Source organism: Aquila chrysaetos, chromosome 3, assembly GCF_900496995.4.
Source record: "Aquila chrysaetos chrysaetos chromosome 3, bAquChr1.4, whole genome shotgun sequence".
Classification (NCBI taxonomy): Eukaryota; Metazoa; Chordata; class Aves; order Accipitriformes; family Accipitridae; genus Aquila; species Aquila chrysaetos.
In genome coordinates, this window is record NC_044006.1 from 51,497,510 (window position 1) to 51,516,276 (window position 18,767).

The 18,767-nt window shown below is 44.1% G+C and overlaps 1 protein-coding gene across 1 annotated transcript in view; it reads right to left on the minus strand.

Moving 5' to 3' along the window:
* Positions 1 to 18,767, minus strand: part of ASB4 (ankyrin repeat and SOCS box containing 4) — a 34,006-nt gene that overhangs the window by 1,380 nt on the left and 13,859 nt on the right. Inside the window, exons 2-6 of the mRNA XM_030009459.2 lie at positions 18,258 to 18,339; positions 9,951 to 10,211; positions 6,058 to 6,357; positions 2,918 to 3,408; positions 1,149 to 1,262 (exon numbers count right to left, since the gene is read on the minus strand). Of these exons, the coding sequence (XP_029865319.1) occupies positions 1,149 to 1,262; positions 2,918 to 3,408; positions 6,058 to 6,357; positions 9,951 to 10,188 (1,143 nt within the window). The 5' untranslated portion in view covers positions 10,189 to 10,211; positions 18,258 to 18,339. The remainder of the gene's footprint in view (positions 1 to 1,148; positions 1,263 to 2,917; positions 3,409 to 6,057; positions 6,358 to 9,950; positions 10,212 to 18,257; positions 18,340 to 18,767) is intronic.

Below are 18,767 nucleotides of genomic sequence, written 5' to 3' on the forward strand. Positions count from 1 at the left end.
ATGCTTACAAATTATGTTGAAATAAAAGAAGCAAATGGTAAATACGTGCAACTGTGTGTGACTTGGCCTTATTTTATAATCTTGCTACTTGACAGATCTGGTTACACATATTTTCAGGCATACATTATGTATGGAAAAGTACGGATTTATGTCAACAAAAAATTTGCTTCAATTTCATGTAAAATTCAGCAAATAGCTTTGACAACAAAAATGAAAATCTCAACAAAGAAATAGAGCAACTGTGGACTTTTCCAAATAAGAATGTTCCAATGTTTCACATTAAGATTTTTGTTTGAAGAAAAATTATTATTATTAATTATTGTTATTAAGGTGAAAAAAGACCTTTAAATTCTAATTTTGTGTTTAGCCAGAATGATTTCTTTTAAATTTTTCTGAACAAATCTGACCCCCCAAAAGTCTCACAGTTCCCATGGCTATATAACTCTGCATTATAATATGGATGGAGTTCCCTAAACATCACTGATAATGTATAGCAGATATTGGTGCACTTAACTTCAGCATTGATTTGAAAATTTTGAAAAAGCCCAGTCTTAATAAAAGACTAGATTTAAACTGGAATATTGGGACTATGAGGATTTCTAAATTAAAGGGATAATTGTGTCAAAGCATATAGTTTGTCACACAGCTTTGCCTTTTGACAATATCTTCTCCTCTTTGATCTCTTATTTTTCATTTAAATTCTCCCTTGTATTTGCATCTAACCAGTCCTGCTCACAGAAACCCAACCCATGCAACAGAAACTAGATACATAGTCATACTCATGTCAAATGGTACTTATATAAAGTTAGCTGACTTAAAAAAAATATAAATATATGTATTGACAGATCTGAAGAAACACCAGTCACAGCCAGAATCTTTGCACTTGCTAAATGCAGGGAGAGCTGAGCTCCTACAGCACCCCTGATAGGGGGTGCTCCAAAGGATAATGTTGCAATGAAAATTTCTCAAAAATGTGTTTCTTGTCAGTGAGTGATATGCTTTTGTCAAGTGAGTGGTATTAAATGGGGAAGTCCTAAATCCTCTGAGATGGTCTCTTTCAAAAGCATTCTCACTTTTCTGTGGTCGGATATGGAGAATGCAAATAATGAGCTTGGATTTTACTTGGTTACAACTGATTAAGAGCTTACCTCAAAGACATCATCAGGTATGGCTGCTTTCCACTTAGATGTAGATTTGATGTGTTTGTAGGTGTTGACAACAACCTCCACAGCTCTTGGGTGGGAATGACAGGCTTGTAGCACCTGCAGGCAAGATGCACGGAGACCATGAGTACCACCAAGAAGCTGGGGCTAGCCTGGATGCTTGGCACTGTGCAACGGCATACTGAGACGGACATAGCCAAAGAATTACGAGAGGATAAGGTTGGAGATGCAAAGGACACAAGCCCTGTCTACACTATTCAGTGCAAGTACAGCAAGAAACCCCAGGCTAGTCCCCAGTGGAGCTGTGCACAGCCCAGTTTAACACCATACAGAAGTACTGGCTTAGATCTCCAGAGCAGTGTAGCTTGCTGACTGGGTAGGTTTTATCACCCAAATCTGGAGATAACTTGCTCATAGCTGGGTTGAGTGACTCAACACCAGACAAAGGCATGCACAAAGTCCTTGCTCCAAGTCATGCAGCACAGGAACAGAAAAAAAATCCCATCACATGAATCAAAAATGCATCATTACAGGAAAATTTAAAAGAAGACTGGGAGATAACACAGCTCAGAAGTAGGGCTTCCAAGCCACATGAGGCCCCTGACACAACTGCTCTGCCCAGTAACTTTAGCTCAGTAGGAAAAAAAGCAAAGTCTATTGTCACTCGCACTCAGGGAATAACATTTTGCATTCACACCATACGATGCATAATTTTGTCCCACACAGTCGCCAGGTTTTCACGAACAAAACTGCAGAGCATCCCTCCGGGATAAATATCATCTTACATATTTTACAGATGGCAACTGACAGTTTGGAAGGGAGGCCCTCTCCATGCAACAGGAGAAAGGCAGAGGCAGGAAAAGGAGACCTGAGACCCCGCTCTCAATCACGCTCTAGGAAACTAAGTGTTGTTCTGTTACAGACAGGGCCAGATCATCCTGGGCTCAAGAGGGCACAACCAAAAGATTGGCATTTTATTCAAAGGCTTCTGGTTGCTTGGCTTGTTAAAACTTTACATATACAGTGGAGGAGCTGCAAAATGTTGCTCAGGGCACTGGACGAGACAGAATAAGTCCTGACTACAGCAAGCTTACTTAGTTGTCTGATATAATAAGACTGTCAGCTACTTCTGTCAGTGCCTTGGGCTTTGCAGACATTTAGAAATTCTTTGGGAGGGATCCTGCAATTATTTTTCTTTTTTTTTTCATCGACTATGAGCCCAGGCCTCGCATTTTCCCTTAATTTCTCACATTTCCTGGGAATGAGACAAAGCTTTATTGAGATCCATTTCATTTTGAATAGATTTTTAAAGGCCAGAAGTGACAAACTGAATCAACTGGTCTGATCTCCAATCTTTGGTAGAGGCCATGAAATAAGCATTTCGTATAACCCAGTTAAGCCTGTATGGAGCCAGGTTTGACAAAAGCACGTAGGTTTTCTGAAATGAGAAAGTGAATCAGCTCTGAAAAATTAGGCTTGAGCCAGCATTTAGAGTTCAGGGGTTCAGGTTTGTTAAGAACAAAAATGGGATCTGGGTCTGATTCCTGGCATTAGCAACTGTAATTTCACTTCAGTCAAATGATATCACTTTTACAACAGGTCACCTCACAAGGTTTTGGGCATTGTGGGCCCACAGTTTACAGGACTCCAGCAAATCCAGATACCACTAAACCCTGAAGTTTCGATCTGTCACCCCATTCCTGTTCAAGACATCACCTCTCTCCATATCCCTACTGTACAAAGCCATCCTTAACCTTGTGGAATTGCAGAGGATATATCCTAGCTGCTCCATGATTCAGTAGCAGCTGGTAGCAGATGTCAGGCTGGGCAGCTGGCCGCACAGATGTCACTTTTATGATATACTGTAGGGGTGCACAGCCGTTGACATCCATGACGTTTGCTTCTGCTCCTGCCTCCAGCAGCATGTGCAGCAGGACGTGATCACAGTTCCAGGCAGCTTTGTGGAGCGGGGATTTGAAATCCTCGTCACGAGCGTTCACTTCAGCTTTATAGTCTAAGAGCATCCGACAGATGAGGTGGTGATCTGGGCTGTATATCTGATCCTTATAGTGCAGGGCCCAATAGGCTGCACAGGCCAGGGGAGTCTCCATGTAGGCATTGAGAGCATCAACGTGCGCTCCTTGTTCCACATAAAAGGCCACGAGCTCCGGGATACCCAAACGCGCAACGAGGTGCAGAGGAGTCTCCTCATCTTGGTTGTTTGTTTTTATGTTCACATTTGCTCCTGCCAAAGAAAGATGAGGGGACAAAATGAAGGCAACGAAAAACCGGGTTTGGACATCTCTCTCTGCTTGACCACTGCTACCCAAGGAAAAGGTGAGGTGCGAAACTGGCGTAAAAGACACATATGGAAATGCAAATAGCTAGGGACGTGGATTCTGCATTTCTTGAGCCTCCAGGAAACCCTTAGAAACTTCACGTTCTTGGATCCAGCCTCAGATGTGATAGCTTGGCCCCAAGCTGGCAGAAGACCCTATCTGAGAGCTCCATTTTGGAGCAGCATGCAGGTCCAAATCTCTGTGTAAAATGCTTTTTCCAAGAAATGAAGAAATGAAGGAAAAAGGAGAGCTTTACTCCTACTCCGGAGAACAGTTCTGCTCGGATCTGCAGCACCTCATTAACTGCGAGCCTGGAAGAAGGGCCATTTTATGATCGATCCAGAGAGGATATAAAAACCCCATTGCCCAAGTCCCCGGCTGAGGGTCTGGATCCTGTTTCCAAGCTGTTAAGGGCACTGGTACGACTGCTCCGTCTGTGCCGAGGGGCTGTCGCGGCTGAAGCAACAGCACCATCTGCTGAGCAGCCAAGCCGGGCCGCGGCGGGGGCGGAGCGGGGACCCGAGCCCCCACCCGGCCCCGGCCCCGGCCCCGGCCCCCCCACCGGCGGGGCTGCCCAGCTCCTGCCGGCTGCAGCGTGACTTGCCGGCTGCCTTCCCGCTTTCCAGCTACCGGCGGCTTGCCCTAAAGAGGTGCAAATGACTGCAGGAATAATACCGAACGCTGCTTATTAAGAAAGAGGGGAAGGCTGGCGAGACCCCATTCCCCAGAGCAAAGCAGAACCGCGGTCGGTGTAAAAGGGCAGCGGGGCCAGCAGGCTGGAGGGGCGAGGGCCGTCTTCCCGAGGCGGAGGGTGCCGAAGGCGACGGCAGCGGCTGGCTGGGCGAGGGCTCCTTGGCAAACTGTCAATAATGTACTCGTGCAAGAGCAAGCGCACGCTGTGCGGCCAGCCCTCTTCTCTTACGAAGGCCCTTACAGTCCCAAATTCACACTAAGACTGAGGTGTAAGGGTTGGGAGGGAGGACAAGCAGTCAGAAATTACCTCTGGGCTGGAAAACCTGAGTGCTAATGCCATTAGGCCGTGTTCAGCGTTAGTCGTGTTGGACGTCCACAAGAGTATCAGCAATCTAAGCTTGGAGGTGGTAAACAAACAGGGGATCAGTTTTGCTTGGTTGGTGAGTTGCCCGAACCAGAAGTGGTTAAACTGGAGTTACCTGGAGTGTGACACCACTCAGTGCAGGTGGCAGGGTGGGAGATGCATCTGGGAAACTTTGGTGTGGGGACATTAACCGAAACCCTGGCTTCAGCTCTTGGGTGGTGCTGCTGTGTGAATGTGCACACCTGCCGCATTTTGCTCCAGACCTGTCCTGTTTTGTCTGGAGTCTCCACATCTAGCTCATATGGAGATTCAAGTTTACCGAGTGCTTTGGGATGCAGGGTGGCTTGTAAAGTATTATTATTCTGTTGCTGATGGGTGGGTGGAGAAAGCCTACAGAATGCATCCTTTCATTTGCATTCATCCTATGCTACATTTTATAAGAGTACATTTGACTTTTAAGCTTTTCCATGGTAGCAAATTCAACTCCTGCTGTCAGGACTGTTTGCTTTGGGCAGGATACAACTGGCAGCATTTATTTTCCTTTATACCAAACAAAATAATATGTATCTTTCCAGCAGAAAAAAAACGATGTGGTTATTCACTCGGGACTGCAGATTGCCTTGCCCACAAAGCATACTTGGGTTCTGCATCTCAGGAAAAGCCTTCAATAACAACACATGTAGCAAAAAAACCCACCAAAAGCGTTTGTATTTGCCATGGCACAGTGTGATAAAGAGGGGAATCTGTCTGTTTATAACCGAGGACTTGAACTACCTGACTTTGCTGTACCTTTTATGTCTGTCTTTTACTGTCCCCTGAGTCAGCATCCTTGTGTTAAGGAAATAGTGTGTGACACCGATTTATTTATCCAGGAATTATGTCTATTCATAACTTCATTTGTTACAGACGACCAGCAGCGTAACGTATCTTACTTTGGGAAAACAAAAATCTTAGCCTTTTTTTCTTCCCCAGTCCCTAAATAGATGCAGGAGTTTGGCTGCTGATGAAGAGATGGTATGAAAAACTACATCCAGTTTTTCTAGGCCAGGTCTCAAAAAACAAGTGGTTGAAAGAATTTTACTGAGATCAAGGAAATTTGAACAAGAAAGAAGAGGGGGTACACTTTCATGTGAAAACCTCTCAACAGTAAACCTAGATGAAGGAGACAGAAAAATAGTAGAGAAATAGAAACTCCCTGATTCAGAGGAGCTGCTCTGCTGAGGGACTGACCGGGCAGTGGGCTGGAGGCACTGAAATGGGAAATGATCCTGGAGTAACGGCCGGTGGCCAGGGAGAGGGAAGGACAGGTGGGGTGAGGAATCAGAAAGGGAGAAACTTCCTCTGATCAAAGAGATGGGGAAAAGGAGACTGAGATGAAGACATGGGTCAACTGTGGATGGAAGTGATAAATACAATGTACTTTGACAAACTGCCTCCTAAGAGAAACCACCACCACCTCTGGGCATACCACCAGAGATGCTCCAGAGCTTTACCTTACCTCTCCAAACCAGCTGCTGGGCACAAGGCATGGAGGTTCGTGTCGTACAGAAGTGCAAAGGCGCTTGTCCACTCATTGAAAAGCAGTTCAGCTTAGCTCCGTGGTTGCAGAGGATCTTGAGACACTCAACATTTGCCATTTCACATGCTACGTGGATTGCAGCTTTACCGTTGGGCCGGCAGTTGATTGTAGCTTTGTGATTGAGGAGGACCGAAAGACTCTCCAGATGTCCATACATGACAGCTAGATGAAGTCCAGTTGCCCAGGATATTTTTAATTTGTAGCTAGGCAGCCAGTACCCTGTACAAAGTGAAAATGTGTTACCATCCTTGGCAAAGACTTTCATTTGGACTATCCACCTCCTGAGAATAACTGAGGGTGAAGGAAGGGTTGGAGTTTTGCTTTAATTTACTGCAATTTCAGCAGCTACAGCTTAGTGCACACAAAGTTCTCTCAAGTATAATTTCATTTGCATTACACACTTTTACTACATGTGCTGAATAGCCTGCCTTTTGGAGAGGTAATTCCCATGTAGATGTACTCTGAAGGCAGCTTTTGTTTTTCTTGTGACCTGTGTAGTCTAAATAAAAAAAAAATAAATGCTTAGAGCTTTTGAAATGCCACCAGCTAAAAAATATGGGGGAAATGGGATCTTCAGCCTGCCAATAGCTGAACAAAGGTGGCGTTGGAGTAAGAAGGCAGCATTTACTTAGGCCAGTGACTCAACAGATAGCTCAGCCTACTATTTCTGCGTGGGAGATGGCAGGATCTTGCATATCAGGAGCTGGATTCAGACCTACAGTGATGCATTGCACATAGATGACCCCTGGCAATGTGGCTGCAGCTATATCACAGGTCGCCTGCCAACCACTGCCCCTGAGGAGCATGGAGTGAGGAGTTTGGATGCTGATGTAAATTAGGCTGAAGAGCCAAATAGAAGCAGTGACACTTTAACATGAAATTTGGCTCCAGAATGTTTGGATTTTTCTCTGAAAATGTCACAATTATGGTGTGGGGTTTTTTTAATTACCAACAGGTGTAAGACCAAATAACACTTAAATATTTGTTCCCAGAATAGGACTACATGCTTAATGACTACACAGAGACAGTCTCAGAAGTGATTACTATAATCATTTGTTTAAAAAAAGCAAAACACAATAATAATGTGCAGAAGGGCAAGAGAAGTCTAAAACTTCTTCTTTTCTCTTTCTTTTTAGATACAGCAGCTGCACCTTAGCTAGAAAGTGCATATAAAACTTTCTGGGTTTGATTTATCTATTTCTCCTTCGACAAATGCCTGGTTGAATACTGTTACCATGTAAAAGATACAGAAAAAAATACTAAAGATGTATAATGAGGTCAAATTATTTCAGACCTCCATTTTAAAATCTCTAATTTTATATAGTTTTTCAACCTTAATGTCATACAGATACAGTTTTTACAGTATTCATGTGTGTTGTATTAGACAGAAAGAAGATGGAGAGGAAGGAAAGAGATAGATAGAAACAAAGTGCTGGTGGCAGGGAGAAACATGGATTAAAGTTTTTCTTCCCTCCTAGTTAAATTGCAAGTATATTCTGAGATAGATGCCAGTAATGCAGTTCTTGTATGCCTCTGAAAAATGCTAGATTTTCACTGAAAGGTTGCAGATATAAAATGGACAGTCATGACAGCAACTGCACCTCCTGCTCTGGCATGGCTGCAGTGACATGTTCCTGACCAATATAAGCATTTATTACTACCAGCGTGTGAGATGTCAGGGGTGAAAAACTGTCTAGAGACCATGGCATCCACTCTAGGACGAAATTCTGGGGGACTACCAAACCCAGGCCCCAAGGAACACACGCTGCGAACGGCAACAGCAGGCAGCCCCGAGGCACCCGAGTGCCCAAGCGGGGTGACGGGCTCCTCTGCAGCCACTCAGCCCTCTCTCAACCCGCTGACGATGCAGGCTAGGCTGGCAACTCCAGTAAGACAACCTTTTCATCATATGCCCCCAAACCAGGCACAAAGTAGGTGGGCTATATCCCAGAGTCTATGCATATAGCAGAGCAAGTTTCTTAAATCACCTCCCTGTCTGAATTCACATGCAGTATTCCCCCTTGTTACAGGCGAGCTGTGGAGCACTGCCGGCTTATCCCACACGGAGCTGGGCCTCACATTTATGGCCAGATGTGAGCCATAAATGATATGTAACAGCAAGAAAGTGATCCTTAAAAGCCAAGTTATCACTTTATATAGCCACAGTTTTCCTGCCTGAGACCACCGTTTATTTCCTTTGCCTGTGCTGCTGCTTCAGGTGAGCTGTGCTCTGCCCTCTGCCCAAGCCCGCGGGTATCTCTGCGCCCAGAGGGACAGGGACCAGGCACTGAGCGGGAAGCAGACATGGGCTCCAGGGGAGGCCTCGTTCAGCTTGCCTGGCTTTTTGGGTGGAAACGTGAAAAAACCATGGCACACGCAAGGTCAGTGTCCTTGGGAGCTCTCAGCCTCTGGAAGAGAGGAAGAAAAACCACTCTGTCACCCATGGCATCTCTTTCCTGCTTCATTGCTTACGGCTGTGGCAAAGCTCAGGCTGTTTCTCAAGGAAATCCCCCTCTCATATCACAGTTATCTGGGATTCCGAATAAAAGTAGAACTGGCACAAGAGTTGATAGAGTGCCTCCTGCCTTTCGGACAAAGAAAGCGAATACGCTGCTGTGATTTAGGCCATAGGGTGCATTTACCTCTCTACTTTTTGGAGAAAGGAGAGACTTCTGCAACAGAGACAGGTTAATGCTTGCAGTCAAATAATCTACAATTCAAAATCTGTGCATTAATCCTGTAGTCTCAAACCACAACCAGAATGCATTTCAGCCTGCTGAGAACAGAGGAAAAGGTATTTTAAGATACATTCATCACTGTGTGGATTAGTTCAGACACTGTCCCGAAGGGAAGGACATCATGACTGCATCATCCTCACCCTAATGAAATCAAAAGAACAGGAGCCAACCATTAAATGAGAGGTAAACACAGAAAAGGAGAAGAGGTGGGATGTTGTGCCTTCTTTATACCACAGAAAAAAAATGCCTTTGCTGTGCTGCTGGGACTGGAGATGTTTATCTCCACGTATTATTAACTTCTGGCAAAGGCTGATTATTACTGTTTTCTAGATACACATGAAGAGTCTGTTAGCAAGTAAGTCATGAAGAATGTTGATTTTAGCATAGAGCAAACTTGTTTTATTGCTTTAAGTTATAAGTTTTTGGAAACGCAGCCAGCGTCTGGCTGAGAACCAGTTTGGGTTTTCTGCACTCTAAAACAGATGTCTTTTCTGGTTGTGTTTTTCCAGATGATGTTTCTGTTTTGACAAACTAGTACATCCTCAGTTTCTGTCAGTTTGAAAAAAAATTCTCCTACCATCCAGCAACATCCAAGGCCTGCAGGATTTCCTTAGCTCTCCTGAGCTAGGGAAAACGCACTGTACTACCACCGTAAACTCAAAATGGAAGAGATTGAGTATTTTATGTTTCTAAATGGTCTGTATATGTGACTGGGTACATGCAAGAAAGGTATATACCACACTTAGCCTGCATGTGTCTATTCTGGGCTTTGCACCCGAGTTCTCTGCGAGGAAATGGCAAAGGACCCCTCTTTCTGGACTCCCCTGAAGCTGCAGCGGCTGCCTCAGCAGCACGGAGGCTCAGGCTGGTCTCTGGCCTGCCCGCCACCAAGCCCAGTGGGTACAGCTGGTAAGCTCCCCTACTGCGGTGACTGCGGCCGTACAAACCTACTGAGGCATTACTGCCTATGAATCAGCTTACGCTGCAGCTTCAGAAGAGATAAAAGACCACAGTTTCTTGAAAAAATCACTCAAACCTGTCTACATCCTGGTTGGTGAATGCTGCCACATTTACCTTGTTTGTAGGATGCCAGAATCAGGTTTTCATCTTCCACTTCAAACACTGTGTCCACGTCTATTTTCTTTTGGCTCAAGAGCTCTTCCAGTGTTTCAAAGTCATTGGACTTCAGGGCTTCAAGAAAAGCCTTTTTCACCAACTTTGCAGCTGCAGCTCGAGTAATTTTCCCCTCCGTATTCTCTCCCTCTTTCCCCTCCGTATTCTCTCCCTCTTTGTGTGTCTCCTCCAGATCCATTTTCAAACGTATTTGTTTGTGCTGTGAAGAGGGGTACACTGAGGTCCCTATAGCACAGTTGCATGCTGAAGTTCCTGAAGACTAGAAGGTAATTTTATCACTTGGTCATGCTGATCTGCTTGTTCTATTTATATGAGGAGCATTTCAGGCATTGAAATGCCACTCTTAGATATCACCACACTCTTTTTATGAAAGCGAGGACAGACACACTAGCAATAACACCAAAATAAGAGTTATCTCCACAGGCTTTATACACATTAAGCTTCATTAACCACATGGTTACCCTCTGCTCTCGCCATACACATACATTAAAAGACACTAGTCCCGGGTGTTGTTTCTCAGCTGGAGAAGTACTCACGTTGCATTTCATAGTTACCATTGCTGATTTATTGACTGCAGTGGGATGTGGTGCTCTGCCCGCAGATGCCTTTTAACTAGTGCATTTCAGAAAAAAAAAAAAAAATCCCCAAGGCACTCTTCTGTGGGAGGTAGCCCACTCTTTCCCCAGGATAGCATTCAGCATGTTGGTCCTGGTTTCGTTCCTCCAGCCATCAGGCAGGTCTCCACAAGAGCCCCCCACCACGCAGGTCTCACAGGATCCCTGATCTGTAAAGCCCCAAAGGAACATTGTGTTGATCGAGCCTGGTCTCCTGTACAATACCCTGAGCAGCAGGATTTCCCTAGTTTGCTCAGGGGCCACAAGCAGTGCTCCCAGGAAGGAGAAATGCTGGGATGAGGGGGCTGCAGAGCTGTACAGCCATGTTATGGGCTGAGCTCACACACCGCAGGGGGCTTGCATGTGAATTAACTCACGTGCAAGCACAGGAGGCCACATGGGTCCATGGGCTCTTCTCTTTCCCCTGCACATCCTTCATCTAAATTCAGACCCTCTCCCTCACCGCCCCGTCACCCACTGAACGCTTCCTCCTTCCCCCCTTTTCCTTCTCCCTTTGCTGGCCCTGTCCCTGTGCTGACAGCAGTCTGCGATGACGCAAACCCACACGTGGCCAGCATGACCTGCTGCCATGTATCACGTAGGAGTGGTTCACACGTGCACCCACTTGGGCTGCTGGATGAGACCATAGCTAGAAGGAGACTGTCCACCCTTGATTTAAATCACCCAGAAAAGCGGACACCACCACAACCACTAAGAAAAAATTTTCATGTTTATCCTTCCTGGGAGTTCGGCTGCCCAGTGGGCTGATGGCGAAATGTGAGCCAGGTGATAGTGGAAGTCAGAGCAGCCTCTGTGCTCGTAGGCTTTCCAGGGGCCAGGCTCCTCAGGCAGCCCCATGAGGACCTGCAGGACCCCCGTCCGTGGGAATGCTCACCAGCTCTCTCGTAGAGCCGGTACTCAACAAAGGTGTTGCAGGACAGCATTTCATGGACAACTGTGAAATTTGTGAGTTCCTTCTACCTATGTACTTTTGGACAAAGAATACTTCATAAGAACAACTTCCTTGAGGTACTGTACTTTGTAATAAACACAGTGGGAAGGAAAATGGCTTGTCCTGGTGCTATAGGTCCCAGGCAGCTCATGTGAGTCTTTCTAGGCTTTCTTAAGAGGAGAGTCAGCATCAGGCTCTCCATACCTTTACAGTCCCTCCTGCATGACTGCCTCACTCGGTTACTTTCAGTAGTGGATGACTCCACTTCATGCTTTAAAAGAAGCATTAATGCTCATCTGGCATGAGCAGAGGGACAAGATGTGAACTCCAGATCTTACGGACTTCTTGTTACTTGCTCCTTTCTTTTTAAACCACTATATTCCTGAAAAGTCATGGATGCACAAAGCACTGATACATGGCTGCAGTCAATTTTTCACCTCAGCTACAATTTTCGATTTGAAATGGACTAGTTTTCATCTATCATCTTTCATAAATAGTATTAGATGACACAAGGACATTCAATCTAGCTGAAGGGATTGTGTCAGTACCTCTCCAATGCTGGTCTGCAGCTTGAAGGTTGAGATGCACAAGCATGTTGCTGTAACAGATTACTGCACATCTGCTGATTCATCGTGCTTGCTCTTGGCTGACAAGCAAGGTGAAGTAATTTGTGATGGCTTGGCCCACAGTGAAAGAGAAAGCTGATTAAAATTATCTTACATCCATCATGGTCCAAGAGCATGCACAGGAACAGCATCTCAGACCAGATGATACACTACTACTTGCTCACCTTCAGCAGTTTGTGTGGCCCTGCTCTGACTCTCACAGAAATTTTTCTTAACATTAATGAGCTTATGAAAGAGAAAGGGAACAATTATAGATACCTATAGCCTTTATAGTTAGTGTTTTCCTGTAAGCTGCATTTGGGTCTAATCTTGAAAAACCTACTCATATGAGTGCACTGGTGGTTTCAGTACAATTACATACAAGAATGAGGAAATGGTTTTATGTTTTACATTGACAAACCATCACAAAAAGTTAGATTGACTTTTTTAAAGTATGACATAAGAATTTTTATTAATTCGCCTGAAGTATAGTCAAAATATATTTAAGAATACACAAATACTGTGAGTCATTGGTGGGGTAAAGGGACCGGTTTTTACCATGTATCTGTATTTCTGCTATCTGTGTGATTTCCAACAGACTTCTCCCCCACCGTACCACAAGGTGGCAGTTTGATTTTGAAAGTCAAAACTGATGTCATCCAAACTCCAAGGCTGCCAAATACTCCGAACATCTCACTGTGAAACAATAGCTCGTCCCTTGTTTAACATCAGTACTAGTATTTATGATATTTAGAGGTTAGACTTGAGGCCACTGTGACGGGCACTATGCACTCACACACCGTATCCACTAAGAAAACCTGGTTTCCACATTTGGGATCAATTGTCTAAATTACACGGCTAATGCAAAGGCACATTTTTACCAGGGAGACAACTCCTGCCCCCAGGCTTGCCTTATGCTCTGCACAGTGCCACGCTCCCGTTCGCAGGACAAGCCGCAGGTGCACAAACCCCTGCACCTCCTGGGGAAAGGCTGGATCTGCCCCTCAGAAGTGGTTACAGCAGGTCAGAAGAACCAGGTGTGAAACCACACAGCAAGCAAGAGAAGAGCAGATAATGCTCTTGGGGTGCATGCTGCTTTCCACTTTGGGTGACAGGACTGTTGTCACTAGCTCCAGATGGGCTGCTGAGGACCCTCTCTGTCAGAGTTATCACAGGCTTGCTCCAAAGCCCGCTGAAGTCAGGGGAAGTATTTCCACTGATTTCGGTGGGCCGTGTCCTTTATTAGGTTGGGCACCAAGCAGCAGAGCTGAGCCAAGGAAAGCTGCCTGGAGGTGGGTGCCTGAACGCCGTCGGGGTGGTGTTATGAGAAGGATGATTGGTGGCACAGGAGTGTGTATGAAAATCAGAGTTGTGACTGCTTATAGAAGACAAAGCCTTAAGGAGAGAATGAGAAAAGATGTATTGGCAGGCTGTGCAGAGTGTGTCTCCTGAGGAGCCAGGGCCCCTCCGCTGGCACTTGCTGATGCAGAGCAATAATCTATTGGCAGCTACATAACTCACAGCAGTGCTGGGAACAGCTCGAGCAGAGTTTTGGAGGTGAAAACCAACATCCTGAACTCTATGCTGGGGCAGGCAGAAAGCCAGCAAACGGAGAAATGCTCCAAAAGAACGATGGTGATGCAACCGGAGCAGCGGAGTTGTTCCTAGCCGCAATACAGAAAAGCCTGGCAGCTCCCTGCCAGCTCCCTGCCAGCCAGCCTACTCTGCAGCAACCCTGTCCCAAAGGCAGCGCTGGTGGGGGTGGGCACGGCCAGCAGTAATAGATGCAGGGTCACCTACCTGCAGCTTTAGTAGGGTTGTTACAAATGTTCTCCCACCACCACTTACAGAGGGGACCTTGAAACATTGCCTGCAACCTCCAGCGCAGAGCCTTGCAGCAGTGTATCAGCACGCTTGGCTAGAGAGGGTTCAACTCTGCCCTTTCCTTTCCTCAGCAGGTCGCTGGCCAAAGCGGGTCGCTTAAGCAGTAGTAACACAGCCCCCATGTGAAGCAGTCTGTCCTGCTCTGAAGCCTTTGTTAAGGAGGGAAAAGTACGAAACATCAGATCTGTCGGCCTGAAGCAAAAAACAGATCCTTGAGTTAATCCCACACTTTCATCTCTTCTGAACAGTGTGTGCTTGTAAAAATACTGTTGCAATAGTGATCACAATCCCCTCGCCTTGCTGCGGCCCTTACAGCATCTGCAGCATCAGGCCGACTCTGCAACACTGCCGCCCACTCTGTGGGCAGTATTGCCTTGTATATCCTTTGTGTCGCCACATATATCCCTTGTTTCTTCTTGACAGCTCTCAGTTCCAAAGCTGGATTAAGCACAGCCCTCTTACTTATTCATATCACACATCTTTTTGCTAATATTGACTTTTTTTCACTGCTGTATATCTTTCTGCCTGCTTTAACCATCACCATATTTTATATGATTTTCTTCTTCCAGGATGCTGACTATGAGTGTAAAGATTAGATGAATCTTCCCCATGCTTCTTGCTTTATTTCTTAGTAGAAAAAAAGCTTTTTAGCTGTGCCAGGTGCAAACTATTTTCTCCGGGTGCTCAGCTGCAAATCATCTTTTGAGAGAAGTCCTCTCTGTAAATTCATCCCTGTGACTGGTTAACTGAAACCTTCTTAGTACCAGTAGTTTGGAATATTCCTCTTGTTCTTTGTTGTATTATTTCACTTTTGCGCTCATCTGCTAGGGATGGGGGAGGAAAATATTCTCAGAACCTCAAAGGCATTTAGACATAGAACTCTCAGCTCCCTGGAAGTCAAATTCTAGGAGCCGGGAACCTAGGTATCTTTGCGAGTCTGGGCCTTCTGTTTTTGTTTTCAGTAAAGCAAGTATAATTTAGAAATACAGATCAAGTGAGGTGCTTAAGCCTTTAAGGTACATGTGTGTTACGAAATCAAAGGTTGATGCCAACAATGCTGAATTGTGTTCTCATGGAACTTCACGTCTGAAGACTTCATGGCAAAAGCTTAGCCTATCCTTCCACAGGTTTCGTTTTGGCTTCCAGGCCTGGTATTTCCATCTTTAGCCCCAGGGATGTCTTTCCTTCATTTCTGCATAGTGTTCCAACTCCTGCTATCGGAGTATTTATTAGGATGTCCAGAAGCTCAGGGTTGGATTACCTATTGATGTTAGGATGTTAGCGGTTGAATTTAGGATGTTTTAAAATTAGGAATAATCTCTCAAAAATTACTACTAAGATAATATAATTAATAGGTTTTTGTCCTATAAAAAGTATACACAAAATGCACTTATTTTGCCAAACAGTTAAATACCATCTTTACCCAGATACAACACTTGTAGGTTCCCTTTGATTCAAAGGGCATGAGTATTGTAAACAGGATCCATGTACACAGACAGAAATTAAAAATCAGGTGGACAGTTTTTTCAAGGCATGGAGAAAATGAATCTTGCCTACCTATGCTTAGTGGAAAATTGTTCTCATATTTTTTGCAGCTTGATGTCATAGTATCTGACAGTATGTAAAACAGTGGGATTTTGCAACCAAACTTAAAATGTGAATCTCTTCCACTTCTTTCCTCCTGATGAAGCGAGGCATGGACTATGGGCTTAAATGAAGCCTGTGGAAAGCAGTTCTTTAAAGACAAGTGTTCCTTCACAGCAGCGAGACAAAAGTAATTCATTGCCCATAGAAAGAGCCCCGCAGGTGGCTGTGTCTCTCCTACCCTCCTCTCTCATGCCCCGCTGCCTGCTGCTTGGCCGTGCTCCCTGGAGGGGCTGGCCGGGGCTGAACTCCACAGGGATTGGCCAAAGATGAGACATTCCCATCACGCTCTTCCCAGTAACTTTTGCCTTACCTGCCAAAGCGAAATTTGTGCAGAGCTGAGATGGTGTATGTGAGAGGGTTCCTATATATTAAATTGTTTCCTATATATTAAATATTAAATATTTATCAAATAATAAAGTGATGAGGGTTTTAGGATAGGCAAACAGCCAAAGTGTGAAAGGCTCTCCAGTTTTGCAACTGCTCTAAAATGCTAGTCTTTTTGGATTAAAATACCAACGTATGAAGGAATATGAACACATTCAGCAGAAGCTGTACTAGTATTCTTTGAACAGCCATCAGGCAGCCTAGGGATAAGGCTATTCCTGCTCTGAAGGACTAAATCTGAAGCGATGCCAAAATAAAGCATGTGGAAAAAAATCTGCCAAATGGGTGGAACGCGTGGAGAGGGAAGATGAGATATCATGAAATAAGCAGCGCATCACAAACCAGGCTGGACGCAGTGGTGAGGCAGACGGGGACACCGCAGGTCTGTCTGTCTCCATAATCACCCTGCGCTCGTATCGTTGGGCCAGCGGCTTTGATGAATGTTTTCAATCTCCACTGTTGCCTGTGCTTCCCATCCTTTCCTGATAAATCAGTCACTGATACACATCGGCTGTTCATTACATTTCTAAACTACATAAGCTGTTAAGCTTGTTCCTTCAGGGTATTGCCACCTACCTTCCCTGAATGTGACAGAACAAGTCCTTAGGTGCAGAAGTGACAATATAGTTGTGTTAGTCTAAATCAGAATGTGCATATTAGATGCTGGTTTTATTGGTATTACTGTATTGGTATTTACTGTGTAAATCTTGCTCCAACTGCAGGAATTTGAGCTCTTATTGACAGATATCCAAAATTTGTGTGAATGGTGCAAGGCTGGCTTGGCCTCGATGCCTTTGCGAGGGGTGCAGAGCAAAGGGGGTGAGAAGTGAATCGCCTCCGTCAGAGCTCAGGCCGTAGGAACAAATTCTTACGTCACGGAATAGAGCTCAGTATGTTGATTCACCAACCTGAGTCCATTAGTATAAAAGCCAAGAAAACAAAAGCAAATATTTCTCATCTAAGCTTACAGTTGCATTGATTTACAGCAGTTATTAAAAGACTCCCCGAGGAAAGAAAGTAACTAATGTTACCATTTACCTCCTGAGCCTCTGAATGACTGAATCAGTAATATGGTAAAAACATCAATATCTTACAGCTATTTATATTTTGATTTTTTGTGTATTGGTGTTTCTAACATTATACAGAATATCTATGGTAAAATTATATTCAGCTTAATGAGGTCTGAGTTAATTTACTAGATCTGTATAGGAAAATGTGCTTGCAGTATTAAAAGCATTTTATTTCCATTTAACAATCTGTTGCCATAGTGACCAATCACAACTTTCTCAGTAGCTTTGTCTAGGAATTGGATGTAGGCTTTATTTTTGCTTTATTTTTTCTCCTGCATTCTCTGGGCCATGTCCTTGTTTAACTCATTTTTATTCTTTTTATAGTCTGTCCTTTTCCAACCATATTCTCAATTAGTCAGTAAGAGTTCTGTCTGAGTTTAAAATAAAGATCATGACTTGGGATCTTCCTTTTAAACAATTATGTAAGAAACAGGAAAATACAATGCTGCACACTGTGGGCTTTCTTTATCATCAACAGATCACTCAGACCTAATGTAAGAAGGAGTCCTAAAATATCAAAAGCCTTGGGAGTCTGATACCTTTTAGTATCAATATAATAGTCATGTCAAAGATATGGCGAATTGCATCTAAAAAACTGAAAAGCTCTTGGAGAAAAGTGATATTTCAAGAAGATTCTTTATCTTCTTTAAAAAAATCAACACACATCACTGTTGCAGCCCAAATCTTGTCAACAATGTACCTCCTTCTGAGAAATGGTAAAGTGGTGTTTTTATTGCTGCTTGAAATATGTATCTTCTCCAAAAGGCGAACAGGCTAAAGAGCCTGCACACAACTGTATCCTCTCCTCCTGAGGCTGGTAGAAGATTTTTGCATGGGGAGAGGCAGTGAGAACATTTCTGAAGCAAGGGTAAGTAGACAGGGGAAGATGCAGTTACTCATTTTTGCCATCACCTTTCTCAAGATCAGACTTTTGTTTCCTTGATAGGCACAGACAAGAGTAAAAAACCTATGCAAATATAGATACCAGCCAGAGTGAGATAGTTGGAAAGATTATGTGACTCTTGCAGCATAACGCTCAGATCAGCCAAGAAAACTTTTTTCCTCCTTTATCCAAACATAGATGCCTACAGTGTAGACATCTGACTCTTGAGCTTGTCACATCCTCTCCTGGGAGAGTCTGTGGAGATGGTTGTAGGGTGCAATTTCACTTGTCTGAAGATGGAAATCAAAACCAGGTCAGACATACTCTAGAAATATTAATTTTCCTCTGTTAAGTATGAAGTAAGCCAAATATAATCTGATTCTGTAGGAAGGTACTTTTAAAAGTAAATTACGGATGTTTGTCAAAGGCAGTAATTTAATCAGTATTTAGTTTAACCAGTTGATTTTTAGGACATATTTACTAAAATTATGCAGAAATAAAAGCTGATTAGTAAATAAGATATGTGCCGTGGTGATATTAGAAACTACTTTCAAATACTATGAAGAAAGAGAACATTATTGTTTTTCTTTTATTATTTAAATTTACTATTTATCTAACATTCAAATCAAACTTGTGATACAAACAACTGTTGTGCTATTCAACAGAGGAAAATGTTCTTAATCCTTCTAAATGCTCATCACTGAGTGAATGCAAAGTT